This window comes from Phoca vitulina, unplaced genomic scaffold (genome assembly GCF_004348235.1).
Source record: "Phoca vitulina isolate PV1807 unplaced genomic scaffold, GSC_HSeal_1.0 scaffold11, whole genome shotgun sequence".
NCBI classification, from domain to species: Eukaryota; Metazoa; Chordata; class Mammalia; order Carnivora; family Phocidae; genus Phoca; species Phoca vitulina.
In genome coordinates, this window is record NW_022589714.1 from 2,507,185 (window position 1) to 2,528,646 (window position 21,462).

At 40.7% G+C, this 21,462-nt stretch overlaps 1 protein-coding gene across 2 annotated transcripts in view; it reads left to right on the forward strand.

Annotated features, from left to right (window-relative positions):
* The first annotated feature begins 3,369 nt into the window (after positions 1-3,369).
* Positions 3,370-21,462, forward strand: part of MDN1 (midasin AAA ATPase 1) — a 159,494-nt gene continuing 141,401 nt past the window's right edge. For both annotated transcript variants that reach the window (XM_032409275.1, XM_032409277.1), the window contains exons 1-5: positions 3,370-3,656; positions 13,251-13,477; positions 19,200-19,424; positions 20,148-20,255; positions 20,336-20,528. In XM_032409275.1, the coding sequence (XP_032265166.1) occupies positions 3,555-3,656; positions 13,251-13,477; positions 19,200-19,424; positions 20,148-20,255; positions 20,336-20,528 (855 nt within the window). In that variant the 5' untranslated portion in view covers positions 3,370-3,554. The remainder of the gene's footprint in view (positions 3,657-13,250; positions 13,478-19,199; positions 19,425-20,147; positions 20,256-20,335; positions 20,529-21,462) is intronic.

Sequence of the window (21,462 nt, forward strand, 5' to 3'; positions counted from 1 at the left end):
ATGACCTGAACCAAAATCAAGAGTTGGATGCTTAACCTACTGAGACATGCAGGCACCCCTCCTCCAATACCTTTCCTTTAAATTTATCTCTTGAAAAACTTGTTTTGATCTATAGAATCTCCTAACAGTCTGGATTTTGTTGATTATATATTCATGTTGCAGTTTAACATATTCCTCTGTTCTCTATTTTCTGCACATTGGCAGCTAGATCCAGATACTTTTGACAAGACTATAGTTTAGGTGGTATTATGTTCTTTTATCAGCAGCTAACCTAAAGTCTGGTTTTTTTGGTCCTTTTGTGATGTTAACAGCCACTGATACTTAATGCCTTGGTTACTTGATTAACTGGGGGGTTGGAAAATGTTGATATTTTCCTCTGCCAATTCCTTTTTTTTAATTTTTTTTTTTACATAATCTCTATACCCAACATGGGGCTCATACCTACAATCCTGAGATCAAGAGTTGCATGCTCTACCAACTGAGCCAGCCAGGTGCCCTAATTCTGTCAATTCTTTTTAATATAGCTGTATTATTTTTATGAAGACACACTTCTCATTATCTTCTATTTGGGTACCTAGTAGTAAAATTCATATATGAAGGCAGGATAAATTTTTGGTATCTTCTCTTTATTTACCAACTTTCAAGACTGATTTCTTACTCCAAAGGTAACCAATTTTTTAAAATATTATTACAGGGACTCCTGGGTGGCTCAGTCGGTTAGGCATTTGCCTTCAGCTCAGGTCATGATCCCAGGATCCTAGGATCTATCCCCACGTTGGGCTCCTTGCCCAGCAGGGAGCCTGCTTCTACCTCTGCCTGCTGCTCTCCCTGCTTGTGCTCTCTTTCTCTCTCTGACAAATAAATAAATAAAATCTTTAAAAAAAATGAAAAATTACATATTCATGGATTTAAACGTATATAATATGTGTCAATTCATTGCAATTGTTAGCTTTATTGAAGCTCAAATTGTACCATCATTCGTCAGTAGGAGCCTCTTTAAATTGGTACTGTAAGGGAGGAAAAGAAATTTTTTTCCTCTACCCATTTTGGGTTCTCTGGCTTGCGCCCGATAAAATACATTAACAAAAGACAGATTAACAAGAGAAAAACAAACAAATTTATTAACATGTGCATCGTGCATACACATGGGAGTACTCAGAGACCAGTAACTCAAAGAGGTAGTTAAAAACTGGGCTTATATAGCATCTTAAAAAAAAGAACAATAAATTTTTAGATAAGTGACAAGACAAAGGAAAAGAACTTTGAGCTTCTGGGGGTGGCAAATTGTGAGAAGGCAAATATATGGAGAAACTAATGGTAGATAACAGCTAGTTTCAGCAAGGTTTGTTATGTAGTTTCCTCTGATGCTGTCTCTGTGCTAATAAAGGTCTACAGTTGTCTCCAGTGATTAACTTCTGTCCTTCTTGATAGAGAGGGCAAAGGAGGACACTTTTAGAAACTTATATCCTGCTTTTAGGCAAATAAGAGGAGGGCAGAGAGCTTTTGTATCTGTTTCTCCTCAATTGCCTTCAGCTTAAGAAAGCTTACATACCTTCTAGAAAAATAAGAAATAAATTTGTAAAGAAGTGACAAGACAAAAGGGGTTTGGGCTAGGAGCAGTAAATTGTAGGAAAGTGACTAGAAGATATATGGAGGGAAAACTAGTGGAAGATAAGGGTTATTTTAGTAAGTTTGTACAGACCCACTCAGTGTCAATTACCAGTCTCTGGTGATAAGTGTGTTCTTTTATTCCTGGTAAAAGGTAGAGGGTACTTTCCTCATGGGAAATTTTATGGCCTGCTTTAGGTAGAAAAGGGAGGGGTGGTCAGAGAGCCCTTCCTGTTTCTAAAGCATCTTTAGCTCAAAATAATCAATATGCCAAAGTGGCATAATTTGGGGTGGCATGTCCCAAACTCTTTCATGCCTAAGTGGCATATTCTCCTGCTCTTTAGTACCTGAGTCCTTTAGACATGACCCTAGTAGTCTTTTAAAAAATACGTATTATTTTACTTTTTATTATTGAAATTTTCAAACATACACACAAGTAGAAAGAAGAGTATAATGAACTCTGTTTACCTGACATCCAGTTTCAATAATTATCAATATACTGCCAATCTTGCTTCATCTGTACTTACACATACCCTATTCCTTCCCGATTATTGTTATTATTTTTAGAGCTTTTTTGAGGTATAACTTACATACCATAAAATTCACACACCACTGTAAGTGTGAGATTCAATGACTTTATTCAATTTATAGAGTTGTGCCACCATCACCACAATATAGTCTTGAAACATTTCTACCACCCAAAAATGTTGCCTTATGGTTATTTGAGAAAGGGTGTGTAGAGGAGGAAAAATAATTTTCCCTTTACCCTTCTAAGTTCTTGGGTAAGACCCTGTCAAAGACTGATTAATGAGAAACATACATACGTGTATTAATGTGTACACTTCACATATACATGGGAGATACCCAGAGGAAAATGAGTAATTCCTCAAACTTGGGTAATTTTTCATTCATTGTACTAGTCCTCAGGGAACCCTCTCAATTTTCTTGCAAATTTTAAAAATATTATTTATTTGGAAATGTTTTTTGCCCCATTTTTATAGCTCCCCAGTTCTGGAAGTTCTGCGCTTGAGTTTGAGTTTCCCCAAAAGCAAACATTCAAACCCTAGGGAAAAAATGTCAAATTCAAATACATTTATTTTAAAAAGACTGAATCACAGTATAACTTGTTATTAGAGATCTACCCCTTTTTAAAACACTTTTTAGAGGCATAATTTACACAAGGTGCACAAATCTTGTGTACAGTTGTTTTTTGATTTTAAAAAATTTACCTACCAGCGTAACACCACCGAGAGGAAGATAATGAAAAATTTCCATCACCATAGGATGTTCCCTCGGGTCCCCTGGCTGTCAATACTCCCTAAAGCAACCATTAGCCTGACTTTGTCATTATTTTGGCTTGTCCTTGAACTACACGTATATGTGAAGTTCTAGTCCACTCTTTTTAACGGCTTCTTAATATTATATAACGTATACACCACACTTTAAATATTCCTTGAGCACTTATTTCCAATATTTATATTATGAATACCGCAAGGGGCGTGCTTGTCATACTTCCACAGGAGGGAGGCATGGTGGGCTGAGAGCTCCCTCGCTTCTCCGGCCTAGCGGAATCTCCCGTCTCGCTGTGCCGCCACACCTTGCCTCCGAAACCTACCAGCACTGTACCCAAGAGACCCGGATCACAACAGCAGTCCGCTTCTACTGCGCTCCCGGAACTGGCGCGGTGGTGACTCCCGCTGTTTCCGCTGCTGAGGGGGCGGGGCTGGGGCCGCCCTGCCGTCGCCGTCGTGGTCGCGGGCTGATGACGGACAGCGCCGCGTGCTCCCCCACGTGTGCTGCAGTTCTCCCGGTGTCTGCGGGGCAGCCGGGGTGCTTTCCCTGGGGGCGTAGTTGCTGGCACCTCCGGTGCGGGACCTCAGCGGCTCGGGGGCTCCGAGCGCTAAGTAGGGAGCGCTGGTGGCCGCCGGGGCAGAGGGCCTGCCGTCATGGAGCACCTTTTCCTGGAGGTGGCGGCCGCGCCGCTACGCTTACTCGCTGCCAAGAACGAGAAGAGCCGCAGCGAACTGGGCAGGTTCTTGGCCAAACAGGTAAAAGAAGGAGGGAGAGGGAAATTGCCGGGCAGACCCCGGCCGCCCCCCTCGCGCGTGCCCTGCAGCCCTGAACGAGACGCGCTACTTTTAAGGGAAGAGAGTAGCGGCGTTCTGTCACCCTGGACCCCTCCCCAGGGCTGGCCGGGGGCAGAGACGTCCGCGCGTGTTTGAGGAAATTGGAAGAAGCCTTTTGTGTTGATCTGAGAGACCCTTCCGTCCTCTCCACCAGCCGACCACCCTGCAGCACTCTGTGGCAGACGTGGCCTTCCGAAAGAAATGTGGTTTGTTTTTCTGTAATTGAGGTTCTATCTTTGCCATTTTGACATGTGTATTACTCTAGTGTGCCAAGTCTAAGCCACCCCTGTTAGTGTGGGTGACTGTTTTTCTTTTCTGCCCCATCCCATAGTTTTGGCCAGCTGACACGTATTGATTGCGTTCTTGCTTGGCGTGAGGCACGGTGTGGTTCTGTGAGGAGACAGAAATTCGTTACGATCTCTGCCCCCAGGGAATTTAGCATCTATTTTTGGAGAGAGTTCATAAACACAAAACAACTGAAGGGCAAAGCAGGACAGCTAGTGCTAACTGTGTGACATTAACCATAGGCATTATTAGGTGAATTAGAGTCTTCTAGGACATGGGTTTTTGACCTTTTAAGAGCCTTCCCTGACTCCCTGCTGTCTGAGTTGAGGACCTTTATCATGCATTTTTTTCACGTTGCATTTTAATATCCTATTTTATGCTTCCTCACCCCCAATATCTTTGAGCTTCTTGAGAGTAGAAAATGTGGGTTTTTTTCTTCTAACTCCAGTATCTATAACTTATTTATTCAGTCATAAATGCGTTGTGTATATATCCCATTGCTTAGGAAGCAACGAGAGTATTTTGGGTCTGGAGCAGCTGAGAACTAACATGAGAGGCATTTCTGTTTGGTGACAGCAAACTGAAAATCTGAAGGGGAGGGAGGAGTCAAAGATCTTGGGGTTTCTGGCTTCTGAGACCCAGTGAAGGGAATCACTAAACAAATGGTGAGCTGTAAAAAGAAAACTGAGTTTTGATGGGTTGGACTAAGAAAAGAGATAATCAGTTTGTATGAGCTGAGCTTCTGGTGACAGGCTCCTGGGTTATGTATTGTTGCTGGAGGTATTTTTTGTAAGTGGGCTTTAGAATTCAAAGCACAAATTCTGAATCTGGGGATCATGGACCAGCAACAGGAGATTTATGTTTCCACGCCACTGTAACTGGATGTAAAATTGTTTATGTTTTGGGAGTAGGGTGGGGAAATGGTTTGTAGTCTTTAATAGATAAAAGTTTTAGAGAATCTGACACACATAAGTGTGAGAACTACTCATTTGGATTCTGAGATTGTATAGAAATAGTATTGGACTTGAAAGCTACTCGAAAGTTCAGTTGAATTAAGGAGATTAGGACACCTTTGCTTCTCCCTTTTCTTTGCTTCACATTGTCAAATTCTGTCCTATCTGAGATGTCTTTCAGGTTTGTTCCTTGAACCATTCTCAGTAACCATAATCATTTCAAGACTTTCACTCAGAAGAGTTGATTGTGTTGCCATTCTTTTTTTCTCCTATTTTTAGAAACAAAACAATTTTTATTGGAAAGCAAAGACTTTTGAAAACATGATTCTCATTGCAGTTGAGATCTGAAGTAAGAATTTTTTTAGGATTGTGTTTGTTTTTATGTTCTTTATCTCAGCTGGTGACACCACCTTCTCTCTATCCAGTCACTTCAGAGAACTGAGTGTCCTCATTCTTTTCACTCCTTTTCCTTCACATATGGCCAAGTCTTCCATGTTTTATTTATTCAATATTGAATCTATTCCTTCCTTTTCATCCCTACTACCACCACCATCCTATAGTTCTGACTCCATTCCAGTGTGTGTGTTTTCCAAAATCTCCAAGCAATTCTCAGACACAAGCTAGGTGTCTAAAAATTTAACTCAGTTCTGACACTGTCTACCTGGAGATAGCATCAGATCCCACATGTTAGGGGTTCAGTCCTACAAAACTGTCCCCGACCCCCAATTCAGATGCCAATTAAAAGTCCAGGTTGTCAGGTAGGAGGATGGGTTAGCCTGGTGTTGGGTATTAAAGAGGGCACGCTCTGCATGGAGCACTGGGTGTTATACGCAAACAATGAATCATGGAACACTACATCAAAAACTAATGATGTAATGTATGGTGATTAACATAACAATAAAAAATTTAAAAAAAAAAGTCCAGCTTGTCACCTGCACTTCTGACCAACTGGCTGTGGATTGGAAGTTCCTACAACCCCCTCCTTGGATTTGATTAAATTGCTAGAGTGGCTCACAGAACTCAGAGAAACATTTTACTTACTAGATCAATGGTTTATTATCAAAGGATGTAATTTAGGGCGCCTGGGTGGCTCAGTCGTTAAGCGGCTGCCTTTGGCTTGGGTCATGATCCCAGGGTCCTGGGATCGAGTCCCACATCGGGCTCCCTGCTCAGCGGGAAGCTTGCTTCTCCCTCTCCCACTCCCCCTGCTTGTGTTCCTGCTCTTGCTGTCTCTGTCAAATAAATAAATAAAATCTTTAAAAAAAAAAAAAAAAGGATATAATTCAGCAGTTGCCAGATGGAAGAGATGCATAGGATAAGGTATGTGAGAAGGAGTGCAGAGCTTCCATGCCCTCTCCAGAGGTGACACTTTTTTTTTTTTTTAAAGATTTTATTTATTTATTTGACAGAGAGATAGCGAGAGCAGGAACACAAGCAGGGGGAGTGAGAGAGGGAGTAGCAGGCTTCCCGCCGAGCAGCCCCATGTGGGGCTCGATTCCAGGACCCTAGGATCATGATCGGAGCCGAAGGCAGATGCTTAACGACTGAGCCACCCAGGCGCCCCGGAGGTGACACTTTCTCCACATATCCATGTTTTCACTGACTTGGAAGCTCTCCTGATCAAGTCCTTTTGGGTTTTTATAGAGACTTCATTACATAGGTATGGTTGATGAAATCTTTAGCCCTTAGTGTTGGAACTCAGTGTCCAGCCTCAGTGGCCTGTGAGGTGGAGGTGGGGGTAGGACTGAAAGTTCCAACACTGTAATCATTTGGTTGGTTCTCTTGACAACCAGTCCCCATCCTTGGGTCTTTCCAAAATTTACTACCTTGGGGCACCTGGATGGCTCAGTTGATAGAGCATGCAACTCTTGATCTTGGGTAGTGAGTTCAAGCACCATGTTGGGCCTAGAAGTTACTTTAAAAACCAAAAAAAACCCCCTTAAAATTCACGTCCTTAACATAACAACATAACAAAGGACAAGTTTATCACTCTCCTCACAGGAAATTAATTCCAAGGGTTTTTAGGAAAATGTACTATTATAAATCATGGGGAGTCTGGGTGGCTCAGTCTGTTAAGCGTCCCACTTTTGGTTTTGGCTCAGGTTGAGATCTCATGGGTGGTGAGATCAAGCCCTGGTCCCACTCTGCTCAACCAGAGAGTCTGCTTGAGGATTCTGCCCCTCTGCCCCTCCCCCCACATGTGCACGAAGCTCTCTTTCTCGCAAATAAATCTTTAAAAAAATGCTTTATAAATGATAATATCACACATCCCTTACCTCCTTGATCACTGTCTGTGTTCAGGAAGAGCAGAGTGCTTAAGGTACTGGAACTGAAGTATGCCTGAAGAGCAAATCTATTCTCTTAATTCCTTTTGGGGCCTTGAACAAGTTACTTAACTCTCCTGAGTCTCAGTTTCTTGATACATTACATATGGCAGCTGCTAAATAGTTGCAAGGACTCTGGTTCTGCTGCTAGCTTTGTGACCTTAACCCCTTTTTTTATTTTTCAGTTTCCTTATCTGTAAAATGGGGATAATATTACCACTTTATGGGTTGCTGGGAGAATTAGATGCCTAGACTATAGTAAGCACTGTTTATAAAAAGTGGTTAATTATTATTGCTATAAATAAGATTGTTGTAAGATCTAGATAATGCATGTGAGGAGCTTACTAAAGTGCCTGGCACAAAGTAAATAATCAGTACATGTGAGCTTTAATAATAATAATAATTTTTAAAAACCACTTTATTGAGATACATTTCACATACCTTATACTTCATTTATTTAAGTGTACAGTTCAGTGGTTTTTGCTATGTTCACAGATATGTGCAACTGTTATCACAGTGTATTTTAGACTGTGATATTTAGACATTTTTCTTTTTTTTTTTTTAATTTTTAAAAAAAATTTAAGTAATCTCTACACCCAATGCGGGGTTCAAACTCATGACCCTGAGATCAAGAGTTGCATGCTCTTTTCGACTGGGCCAGTGAGGCACCCTGACATTTTCATTATTTCAAAAAGAACCCCCATATCTTTTAGGTAACCGCATCCCCCCCCCACCCCGCCACTGCATTGCTGTGCTCTCCCAAATCCCCCCAGGCAACCACTAACTTACTTTTTTTCTCTCTAGGTTCCCTATTCTGGTCATTTAATATAATTATCATTAATAAGTCATCTGAATCTGTCCCCATTCTGTATAAAAGCTCCCCATTGTCTCCAGAATAATAATCCAAGCTTTCTAAAGTGGTATATGGTATAGGAGGTGTTTTTTAGTTTTTGAAATTTTTAAACTTTAAAAGTTTCTTTAAAAAAAAAGAAAAGGTTTATTTATTTAATCTCTACACCCAACATGGGGCTTGAACTCATGATCAAGAGTCTCATGTTCTTCCGAATGAGCCAGCCAGGTGCCTCCAAAATAAAAATTTATTAAAAGGAACTGTTTTTTGTTTTTTGTTTTCTTTTTCCTATCAACGTTATTTCCATTTTTTGTTTCCAGTATTTTTTAATCCAGCCTACTGGTTCTCAACTGGGGTAATTTTGCCCCAAGGGCAAATCTGGAGACATTTTTGGTTGTCCCAACTGGTGGTGGTGGGGTTGCTTCTAGCATATAGTGTTTAGAGGCCAGCGATGTTGCTAAATATGTTACAATGTATGGGATAGCCTCACAAGGTATCATCCAGCTCCAAATATCAGTAGCGCAAAGTTAAGAAAGAAACCTCAAATATATGTACACCTAATAACAGAAGATCAAAATATGTGAATCAAAAATTGACAGAAGGGGTGGCTCAGTCATTAAGCATCTGCCTTCGGCTCAGGTCATGATCCCAGGATCCTGGGATCGAGCCCTGCATAGGACTCCCTGCTCTGTGGGAAGCCTGCTTCCCCCTCTCCCACTCCCCCTGCTTGTGTTCCCTCTCTCACTGTGTCTCTCTCTGTCAAATAAAGAAATAAAATCTTAAAAAAAAAAAAAAAGTGACAGAAGAGGAAAAACAGGCAAATTCGCAATTACAGTTGGAGACTTTGACATTCTATCCTGACAAACTGATAGAACAAATACAGAAAATCACTAAGCATGTGGAAGACCCACTATCAACAAACCTGACCTATTTGACATTTATGAGTGCTGTGCCTAATAACAATAGAATACATGTTCTGCTCATCTGGAACATTCACCAAGATAGAGCATATTCTGAGCCATTAAACAAGTCTCAATAAATTTAAGAGAATTAAAATCATACTTGGGATATTCAGTGACCCCACTGGAATTAAATTAGGGGAAAAAAGCCCCCAAAAGATACTGGCAAAATCCCTAAATGTTAGAAATTGAAAAACAAAATTAGAGAAAAAAAAAAAGATGGTTAAAGGAAAATCACTGGGAGAATCAGAAATTTTTTTTTTTTTTTAAGATTTTATTTGAGGGGCGCCTGGGTGGCTCATTCGATTTAAGCGACTGCCTCCGGCTCGGGTCGTGATCCCAGGGTCCAGGGATTGATCCCCACCACCGGCTCCTTGCTCAGCGGGGAGTCTGCTTCTCCCTGCATGCTGTTCCCCCTGCTTGTGCTTGTGCTCTCTCTTGCTCGCTCACTCTCTCTGTGTCAAATAAATAAAATCTTTAAAAAAAAAAAGATTTTATTCGAGAGAGAGAGCACAAGCTGTGGGGAGGGCAGAGGAAGAGGGAGAAGCAGACTCCCCCACCGAGCAGGGAGCCCGACGAACATGGGACTCAATCCCAGAACCCTGAGATCATGACCTGAGCCGAAGGCAGATGCTTAAATGACCGAGCTATCCAGGCATCCCCATGAAAGTATTTTGAACTGAATAATTTAAATGAATTGTGGAATGCAGCTAGAGCAGTATTTAGAGGGAAATTCATAACATTTTCAAAACATTGAGTTCTTTATTTTTTTTTTTTTTAATTAGACCCCATGCCCAGTGTGGAGCCCAACACAGGGCTTGAACTCATGACTTCAAAATCCAGAGTCACATGCTCTATCAACTGAGCCAGCCAGGCACCCTATAACATTAAATTCTTTTTTTTTTTTTTTTTTTTTAAGATTTTTTATTTATTTATTTGCGAGAGAGAGAATGAGAGACAGGGAGCATGAGAGGGAGGAGGGTCAGAGGGAGAAGCCAACTCCCTGCCGAGCAGGGAGCCCGATGCAGGACTCGATCCTGGGACTCCAGGATCATGACCTGAGCCGAAGGCAGTCGCTTAACCAACTGAGCCACCCAGGCGCCCAACATTAAATTCTTATATTAGGAAAGAAACATTTGAAATCAGTGATATTTTTTAAGCTTTCACCTTAGAGAATTAGAAAAGGAAGAGCAAATTAAACCCAAAATAAGTAGAAGAAAGACAATAATAAAGGTAAGAGTAGAAATTAGTGAAATAGAAAATGGACAAACAATAGAGCAATCCAGGGAAACCAGAAGGTGAGTCTTTGCAAAGACTGATCAAGAATAAATGGGAAAGATCCAAACTACTAGGAATGAAAATGCCACTGTTAACAGATTCTAAAAAGAGTAAAAAGATAGGTGATTAATATGAACAATTTTATGCTAATAAATTAAGCAGTTTAGATCAAAGAGTGTTTGAAGAATACAAACTACCAAAGCCCACTCAAGAAAAACAAGCTAGGAATAGAACACAAGTTAGGAATAGAACAAAATTTCCTCAAGCTGATACAGAGCATTTACAAAAATGGAGAAAAGATTGAACAGATGATAAATGAGTGGCTATTAAACACTTAAAGAAATTCTAAACATCTTTGATGATATCTTTGATGATAGCTAGAAACAGTGAAGTAGTGAGGATATCTATCAACATGCAAATGGGTAATAAAGTTGTGGTTTGTTCATAGTGAAAAACTAGTCAGTAATAAAATGGAATAAATTACTGAAGCATTTAATTACACGGATGATTGTCAAAAGCATTATGCTGAGCAAAATAAATTGGACAGAAAAGAGCATGTACTATATGATTAAATTTATTTGTTTATTTTAAGATTGTATTTATTTGACAGAGAGAGACAGTGAGAGAGGGAACACAAGCAGGGGGAGTGGGAGAGGAAGAAGCAGGCTTCCCGCGGAGCAGGGAGCCCGATGCGGGGCTCGATCCCAGGACCCTGGGATCATGACCTGAGCCAAAGGCAGACGCTTAACGACTGAGCCACCCAGGCGCCCCAATATATGATTAAATTTATATAAAGTTGTAGACTAGTTTAATCTGTGGTCATAAAATCATATTATTAGTTGCCTGTTGGTAAGGGGATTGATTGCCAAGGAACATAAGGGAACTTTGGGTTTGATACTTTAACTGGGTGGTGGTTACACGGGTGGGTACATATGTCAAAACTCATCAAACTGGGGTGCCTGGGTGGCTCAGTCATTAAGTGTTTGCCTTCAGCTCAGGCCATGGTCCCAGGGTCCTGGGATCGAGCCCTGCATCGGGCTCCCTGTTCAGCAGAAGCCTGTTTCTCCCTCCCCCACTCCCCGTGCTTGTGTTCCCTCTCTTGCTGTGTCTCTCTCTGTCAAATAAATAAAATCTTTAAAAAAAAAAACAAACTCATCAAACTATAAATGGGTGCATTTTATTGTATGTAAAGTATATGTCAGTGAAGATTTATGTATGTATGTATGTATGTATTTAAGTTGGTTTTTAGAAAGCTAAATATCTGAGGGCACCTGGCTGGCTCAGTCGGTAGAGCATGCGACTCTTGATCTTGGGGTCAGGAGTTTGAGCTGCACGTTGGGCATAGAGTTTACTTTTTAAAAAAAAGGCTAAATATCTATTTATTCTTTTTTTTTTTTTTTTAAAGATTTTATTTATTTGACAGAGAGACACAGCCAGAGAGGGAACACAAGCAGGGGGAGTGGGAGAGGGAGAAGCAGGCTTCCCGCAGAGCAGGGAGCCCGATGTGGGGCTCAATTCCAGGACCCCAGGATCATGACCTGAGCCGAAGGCAGACGCTTAACAACTGAGCCACCCAGGCGCCCCAATATCTGTTTATTCTAACATGGTTTTCCAGATTACCTTTTTTTTTTTTCAAGATTTTATTTATTTATTTGAGAGAGTGAGCTGGGGAAGGGGTGTAGGAAGAGGGAGAGAGAGAACCTCAAGCAGACTCCATGCTAAGCGTGGAGTCTGATGCAGGGCTTGATTCTGAGACCCTGAGTCACCCAGGCACCCCTACTGTATACTTTTTTAAATGATATCTTTAGTGGGCTTGTTTATAGGGACATTCGGCAGTTGAAAATGTCATATCATGCTCTTGTGAATCATGACCAAATCTGTTAAATTTCCTTGTAGGACTAATATTGATAGAAATTGTTCCAATGTAACATCTCTCCCCCATCAGTGCTTTATTCAGAATTAGTTGTTTTATGAGTGAATGCCCTTATATTTTGGAAGATTTCATAAGAGGTCAGGTGTAAGGTGACCTTTTCTGAGAGATAATTTTGGAAAAAATTGTTAAATTTTTGCATATGGTATTTAGGTTGTATTCAAGCTGCACTCTTATCGATAACTTTAGTGTGAAACTCCTTAGGATAAATTCATAGCATTGGATTTGCTGGGTCAGAGGGTATGACCCTTAAGCAGTTTAAAACCTGAGGTCCCATTGTCGGTAGCAGGGTTGTATAGATCTGCATGCACACTAGCAACATGAGACCTTTTACACACTTTTTCAGTTTTCCTTGTTACTCTTATGGACATTCTGAGCCCAGGCACTAGAATTTTGTGGTCTGTTTCATCTTGTATATCAAAGTGTGGCTGTCTCCTTTGGATTCTGTTTTGTTTATTTATTAGAGGTTGAAGCCTTCATAGGGATATCCTCATTCATTTTCTGGAATTGATTTATCTCTATCCTTTCTTCAAGAGAGTTGGCAGTTTTGCATACTAACTGCAAGGTTTTTGTTTTGTTTTTTTCCCCATGTAATTTCTGTTTTCCTTCAAGAGCAAAGGAGCTGGGGGAAACACTGGATTCTCTGGGAAGTATTGAGACCATGAAACATTATTTTTCAGGAAAGCTGTGTAGCATTTTACATGGAATTCAGGTATCAGTCCTATCTCTCAAACCCCAGTGCGCTCTTTGTTACAGCCTTTTACTTTAAATTCACTGTAGCCTTCTATTGCAAAAACCCCCATTGCGTTTTATAAGATAAATTCACTTATGAAATCTGGAAATTGGTTGTTTTGATTCCAAGCTAGGATTTTTGCTTTTCTGCAGCAGTACAAATGAGTAGCATTTATATAGATACATTGTTTTGCCTTTCTCTCAGGTGTGGACACCTCAAGATCGCCAGTGTATCCTGAATACCTTAGCCCACTTACTTCTGGATAAAGACTGTACTATGCTGGTTGGTCGCCAGCTGCGCCCTCTTCTTCTGGATTTGCTGGAAAGGAATGCTGAGGCCATTAAAGCCGGAGGTCAAGTCAACCACGATCTACACGAACGGCTCTGTGTGTCAATGAGCAAACTCATCTGTAACCATCCTGATGTCCTCCCGTGAGTAACAGTTTTTTCTTCCTATTTCTCCTTGAGGTAGTAGAACCAGCTGTCTCCTGGGAAGTAAAGGAGGAGTCTGAGTTGAGAAGAAGGAAAGAAGGGAAATATAAGAAAGAAGAAAGATAAGTGGTATTGTTTTATAAAAATGATCACAACAGAATCCCTTCATCCAGCTTAGTTTAATGACCATTTACTATGTTCTTTTAAGTCTTGGCCATCAAGACAGGCCTGGAAAAATGGCTAAGACATGTTCCCTGCCTTCAAGGATTGTATCATCTGGTGAGACATCCATATAAGGCGATTTAATTGTATTTATTTATTTATTTTCAAAGATTTTATTTATTTGTCAGAGAAAGAAAGAGTGTGCACAAGCAGGAGGAGCCGCAGGCCAGGCTTCCGTCTGAGCAAGGAGCCCGATGCAGGACTCAATAAGAACTTTCATTCTAGGGGCGCCTGGGTGGCTCAGTCATTGTCTGTCTTTGGCTCAGGTCATGATCCCAGGGTCCTGGGATCGAGCCCCGCATCGGGCTCCCTGCTCTGTGGGAGGCCTGTTTCTCTCTCTCCCACTCCCCCTGCTTATGTTCCCTCTCTCGTTGTCTCTCTCTGTGAAATAAATAAATTAAATTAAAAAAAAAAACTTTCATTCTAAAGTTGAATAATATCTGTGCACTAATAAGAGTATCTCTCTCTTGGGGGGTGGGATGGGAGGGATGGGGTGACTGGGTGATGGACACTGGGGAGGGTATGTGTTCTGGTAAGCGCTGTGAATTGTGCAAGACTGTTGAATCTCAGATCTGCACCTCTGAAACAAATAATGCAATATATGTTAAGAAAGAAAAAAAGAAGAAGAAGAATGTAGCAGGAGGGGAAGAATGAAGGGGGGGAAATCGGAGGGGGAGAAGAACCATGAGAGACGATGGACTCTGAAAAACAAACTGAGGGTTCTAGAGGGGAGGGGGGTGGGAGGATGGGTTAGCCTGGTGATGGGTATTGAGGAGGGCACGTTCTGCATGGAGCACTGGGTGTTATGCACAAACAATGAATCATGGAACACTATATCTAAAACTAATGATGTAATGTATGGGGATTAACATAACAATAAAAAAATTAAAAAAAAAAAAAAAAGAGTATCTCTCTCTTTTTTAAAGATTTTATTTGAGAGAGAGACAGTACGTGCGCACGAGCCTGTGCAAGTGGGGAGGGGCAAAAGGGGAGGAAGAAGGAGAGGGAAAAAGAATCTGAAGCGGATTCTCCACTGAATGGGCAGCCTGATGCAGGACTCGCTGTCAGGACTGTGAGCCATCCAGGTGACCCTAAGAGTATCTGTTATATCCATCTCTTATTTATTAGTTTTCATCAACATAATAAGTACACTTTGGCTTTCTTGGAACTATGATCTCTAATCTGGTTCTTGAATGAAGGGTATAAGAAATGAAGGCTTGGGAGAAAGCCATAATTTGTATGAGCTTTTCTAAAAGGGGAGGGAAAAAATGAGCCCAGGTTAATGGAACTAGAAAATACACAGCAAATATCAATGTCAAACTTGGTAATTAGGAACATATGCTGTGGGTTGATTGAGGTTGAGATTGTGGCCTCACTTAGTGCTGTAATCATTTAGATGTACTTGTCTGTGGTACCATTTCATAAGGTGTGCCAACTATCCTGTACTTAACCATTTGAGATTGACGTGTGGGTAACTTGAACCCCATTTCTCCTAAGCCTTTGTGGTAGAGTGCTTCTGGATTGTGTTTGAGAATCATTAAAATGATGGATTAGTTATGTCTGATTTCCCATCCGCTTCGAGTTTTATGTTCTTATTAAATGCACGTGAGCACACCCCTATTTTTTCTTCTTTTCATTTTGCCAAGGCTGTATATTTTATTTACGCTCCCATCTCATTCCAAAAATTATATAATGCAGTTTACAAAAGTGCCTGTGATAGAGTAATTTAAAAAACAAGCAAAAAAAAGAGCTGTGTGTAAACGAATCAATGCATGTTGTACAATAAACTATAGACAATGATGTAGAATGAGATTTTGATTTTTAGTTTTAAGAATTATAGCTGATTAATTCAACATGTGCCCCAGATTTCCTCTGTAGAGGAAATATACCTAATGTATTAGGAATATACCAAATATATTTAGATAGGATCCCCCAATTTTAGTTGAATCTTTTATATATCCTATATTAAATAGGATATAGTATATAGTCATAGGAGACCCTTCTTTTAAGCTCAGGGCCACATCATGTGGGTAAAAAAGTCAAATATAATGGGTTATTGTATTTTGCAAACAATTGAATATTATACGCTAATGGAGGTGTGTGAGCCAAATATTTAAGGGGAGGAAGAAAATCACTAAAGAGGAATGAATGTTTTCCTCTTGGAAATCAGAGAAAATTTTGTACTGTGGCAGATTGTGGAGGAAGAGCAAGGAGAGGAAGAATGAAGAGAAAAGAAATAGGATAGCAGTGAAAATCTAGGGAAAAAAAAGAGACTGAAGAGAAGGTACTCAGTCAGTCTCCCTAGGGTCCTAATGCTTGCCATTCATTTATGGGTACATACCTCTTTCTGAGCTCAAGGTGTTGTTTGAGGCTTCCATGTGGTACTTCAGTGGTCTTAAGCATTTCTTTCTTTTCCCTTATGCTGTTTGTTCATTACTAGGTGCCCCCCCCAGCTTTATTGAGATAACAATTGAAATATATTTTTCTTGACATATAACATTGTATAAGTTGAAGGTATATTACATAGTGATTTGATACATGTATATATTGTAAAATATTTACCATAATAAGGTTAGTTAACACATCTTTCACCTCACATAATTACCATTTTGTTGCTGTTTGTTCATACTGTTTTTGCATCTAGAATCCTCAAACATATGTTTTACTCTGACAGATTCTTTGTCAGGACTCTGGGAAAGCAATCCCAGTCTGTTGATGTGTTCTCTATTCTAACATATTAGTTAGGTTTCCAAGTTCTTTTTTTTTCCTTGATTTTTTTTTTTTTTTAAGTAATCTCAACACCCAACATGGGGTTTGTACTCAACAACTGTGAGATCAAGAGTCGTACACTCTAGCCAGGTGCCCCAGGTTATTTTTGAATTTTTGACATATAATATGACATTGAACATCCTTGGGCATGAAATTTGTGGATCTGTAGTGGTGATTAGGAATGTGGATTTTAAAACAATGGTGTTGTTTTAGTAATAATATATACTTATACAGGATTTTATAGTGTTTAAGTATGTAGGTATATGTTTTTAATCTTTTTTGCATTTAGTGGTGGACCACTTCCTCTTTTTTTTCCTTAAGTTTATTTATTTACTTTCTGCACTCAGTGTGGGGCTCGAACTCACAACCCTGAGATCAAGAGTCATATGCTCCTCCGACTGAGCCAGTCAGGCACCCTTTAATCTTTATATTGTAACATCTTCAGTAACATCATTGTAAAATCTTATTTTAAATCTTTAGAGAGGTTAACTAAATTGTTCTAAGTGTCAGAGCCAGAACTGGACCACAGGTCTTATTTCTAGATGCTGGGAAGACTGTGATGAGTTGCCCAAGTGAGTGGCTCATCCAAGGTTAGATGTTTAACTGGATGGTATTCCTTGTTGCATTTTGGACCTTATGACTCTTCATCTTCCTCCAGGAAAGAGACCCTTCTCCTCAGTCTTTGAATATTCTCTAGGGAAAAAAACTAATGTTATTCTCTGGCTAAAGATGCTTTATTGGTCCATCTGTCATTGCTTAACCAACTGAGCCACCCAGGCATCCCATCGTCATTGCTTAGATCAGAATTTTAGAGCACTCCTTGAAAATGATGGGTCTTTAGAGAAAAGGGTGATGTAGTCGAGTAAGTTTGGGAGAGAATATTGACCAGTCTCCCCTTTGTATACTTAGAGTGGACCACAATTCTCTTCCTCCCATTGCTGCACAAATGTAGGGTCATTGCCAGTGCACTCTGCTCATTTCCCCCTATCTTCCTCAAAGACCCCCTGGGTCAGGTTGACCATTTGGTTACTGCTTCTCTGCCTGCATGCTTGTTACTGCCCGCCTAGTCCCACATGTGCTGCCAACATCAGCTGCCTTCCACTCCAGCTAGTGGAATACCAGCCTCTCTTCCCCCAAAGAGTTATTGTACTCATTCTGATAGCATCCTTGTGAAGAAAAAAATGTCCTGTTTTTTTTCCCTTAATTATAAAAATAATAAATTTAAATTATAATACAGAATTGCAAAAAGCAAAAGTCTTCTTCACCCTGAAATCCTACATTTTAGGGATAACTGTTATTAGTAGTTTGGTATATTTCCTCCCAAATCTCTTTTCTTTTTCTTACTCTGCGAGGTCTCTTCTGAGCAACAGCTGAATCTTCTAAGTCTCATTTGTCCAGTCTCATTCAGAATATCACAAGTGTTAATTTACCAAACCTCTATTCCTGTTTGCCTGGCTTGCTTGTGGAAGTCCAAGCCTTCCCACCCATCTCCTGAATTCACATTATTCCCCAATTACAGTTTTATATTTGGGGATTTGTTGAGCCAGGAATCTGGGGTATACTCCTTGGTGCTTCAGTACAAGGTGCTCTGGAAAACAGATTCAGATGGCTCCTGCAGCTGCTCTGTCACATTCCCAGTGGGCTCTTGGGGGATTCTGTTACTGACCACTAGTTTACCAAGTTATTATAAAAGAATGCAGTTCAGGAACAGGCTGATGGAAGAGATTGCTTCATATACTAGATTTGGCAGTGATTTTTTGGATGACACCAAAGCACAAACAACAAAAGCAAAAATTGACAAATGGGACATCAAACTAAAAAGCTGATGCACAGCAAAGGAAACAAGGATGTAGAGACAACCTACAGATTGGGAGAAAATATTTGCAAATCATGTGTCTGATAGGGGATCAATATCCCGAATATGTAAAGAACTGTGTGAAGCTTTCTTTCTTTCTTTCTTTCTTTTTTTTTTTAAGATTTTATTTATTTATTAGAGAGAGAGAGAGAGAGAGAGAGAGAGTGTGTGTGTGTGTGTGTGTGTAAGAGAGAGTGAGTGCGGGGAGTGGCAGGAAAGATTCCCAAGCAGACTCTGTGCTGAGTATGGAGCCTGACGCAGGGCTCAGTCTCACGTCCCTGAGATCATGACCTGAGCCTGAACCAAGAGTTGGACAATTAACTGACTGAGCCACCCAGTGGCCCCCTGTCCAAAGCTTTTTGTCCTTCTTTTGCAATCTTACTTGCCTTCATTCTGTGCTTCATGAAAATCTGTTCATCTCTTCAGATGCAACCAAAGTGTCTCTTCTGGACTTCCCCAGTTTTAGTTGAATCTTTTTTTTTGTGCCTCTTGTTGTTCCTGTAAGTGACTATCTTCCTTGTTACTGGGGGAGTCCAGGATAGTATCTCCTTGGTTTTGTATCCCTGGTACTTAACACAGTGTCTGGCTCCCAGTGAGAGGTTCAGTAAATGTTTGTTGAAGATGAGTGCATTTTTCAGTAGAAAACACGTGGGATAAGTACTTCTGGTTTTTGTATTCTGTGAGATATCTCATGCCATGGTCCTGGTTCCTGAACTTAAACAGCATACCATCTTAGGACTAGGTAGCTTCAGTATTTCTCTCTTTGCTTTCAGAACCTTGGAAATTCCTGTTATATTCTGCTGTCCTATCTCAAAGTGGAGATGTATACTTTGATGTCCTCACCAACAAATGAAAATAATCTCTCTCTTTCTGAAGGTTTGCCCTGAGGTATTTCAAGGACACTTCTCCAGTCTTTCAAAGACTCTTCCTAGAGAGTTCAGATGCTAATCCAGTCCGCTATGGGCGCAGGCGGATGAAGCTCCGGGACCTAATGGAAGCAGCTTACAAGTTTCTGCAGCAAGAGCAGTCTGTGTTCCGGGAGCTCTGGGACTGGAGTGTGTGTGTCCCTCTCCTCAGAAGCCATGACACCTTGGTCCGCTGGTGTGTAGCTGTTGGACTTTTCCTGTGTTTCAAGTGTGGGGATGATAGAGGGAGTGTAGAGTTCTGTGCATGAGGAGGGAAAGGAAGCTATGTAAAATGTGTTATTTTTGTTCTGGTACCTTTTGGGTTCTTATTTCCTTTCCTTAATCATGTGTCTCTTTAGTGGAAAATGAGGTGATACTAGTGGAGTTCCACCTTTTTCAGGTTCTATCAAGTGAATTCATCATGCCTGATTTGTGTTTTCTACTCTTAAATGTATTATATTAATTCCATAAGATTTCCCTTTTCTTTTTCTTTTTTTTTTTTTTTTTTTTTTTAAAGATTTTATTTATTTATTTGAGACAGAGAGAATGAGAGAGAGAGAGAGAGAGAGCACATGAGAGGGGGGAGGGTCAGAGGGAGAAGCAGGCTCCCTGCCGAGCGGGGAGCCCGATGCGGGACTCGATCCAGGGACTCCAGGATCATGACCTGAGCCGAAGGCAGTCGCTCAACCAACTGAGCCACCCAGGCGCCCCTCTTTTTTTGAAGTTTATTTTAGTAATCTTTACTTCCAGCATCGAGCTCGAACTCCCCACCCTGAGATCAAGAGTTGCATGCTCTACCAGCTGAGCCAACCAGGCACCCCTAAGATTTCCTTTTTTAGTGTTTAGTTGGCTAGCAAATTTTCTTTATTCTTGAGAATCAGCTGCTTGTCTTGAGTTTATATACTTTGATTTTCTCCAGGTACACAGCCAATTGTCTTGCTTTGGTCACCTGTATGAATGAAGAACATAAGTTATCATTCCTTAAGAAGATTTTTAATAGTGAGGAGCTGATCCATTTCAGGTTGAGGTAAGAAGGAGGATTCCTGGAGATCTTGATGTGGCTTTGCTGTGCGTTAAAGTAATTGATGAGATCCTCATTTTCCTCAGGTTACTAGAAGAGGCCCAGCTGCAGGACTTGGAGAAGGCTTTGGTTTTGGCTAATCCAGAAACCTCCCTTTGGCGTAAGGAGAAGGAGCTGCAGTATTTACAGGGACATCTTGTTTCAGCTGACCTCTCTTCCAGAGTGACTGCCGTCTGTGGTGTGGTGCTGCCTGGGCAGCCACCAGTCCCTGGAGAGCAGGTATGTTGGCATCAGTAGGGTGTGTGTCCTCTTCCCCTTCTTAAACACTGAGTGTGCTTTTTTTCCTTGGCTGGGCTCTGTGTTATAGGTGTGAGTCAAACTGAGTTTGCCAAATTGCTGTTCCATTTACAGAAGTATTCAGAAGAGATTAAGAAAAATTTACCCAGGGCCGCCTTCTCTGATATTTCCTTTGTCTCTGTTTGATGTTAAATTAGAAACTAATGATGCCCATATGAGGCTTTTAACTTCAGCAAAGCTCTTCCATATATTCTCTCTGTGACGTTATGTAGCACATGTTGTGATACCATATTTATGTGAAACAAAGGCAGAATGACTAGCCTGGTGACCCTTGGGCTGCCCTTTGGCAGAGACAGGACTAGGCCCAAGTATAACTCCCAGCAACTTTTTTTCTGTCATAACATTCTTTTTGCTCATCGTATCGGAGGCTAGTAACTGTAGTGAACTTCCCCCTGCCATATGAAATGAGCTTCTTTCCAAGAAAATGGCTCCAGACCCACACTTTTGAAAGGTTTATAGATTATAATCTAGCTCTGTAATCTGAAACTGTTGGGAGCCAGTCTGTTTTTCCCCAGCAGTCTTTAGTCAGTTGTCACTTTATGTAATGGTCACATTCACCCAGTTTTCTTTTTGGGAGATGTCCTGGTCCTTCCTTGAACCATCGGTTTGTCCATTGGGCAGTACAATTTTTAAAAAAAGAAGCATAATAGGGGGTGCCTGGCTGGTTCAGTCAGAAGAGCACGTGGCTCTTAATCTTGGAGTTGTGAGTTTGAGCTGCACGTTGGGTGTAGAGGTTACTTCAAATAAATAACCTTAAAAAATAATAAAAATTAAAATTAAAAAAGGCATAATATGCATTAAAAATGCACATCTTAAATGTACAACTCAGTGATTATTCATAAACTGAAAATATCTA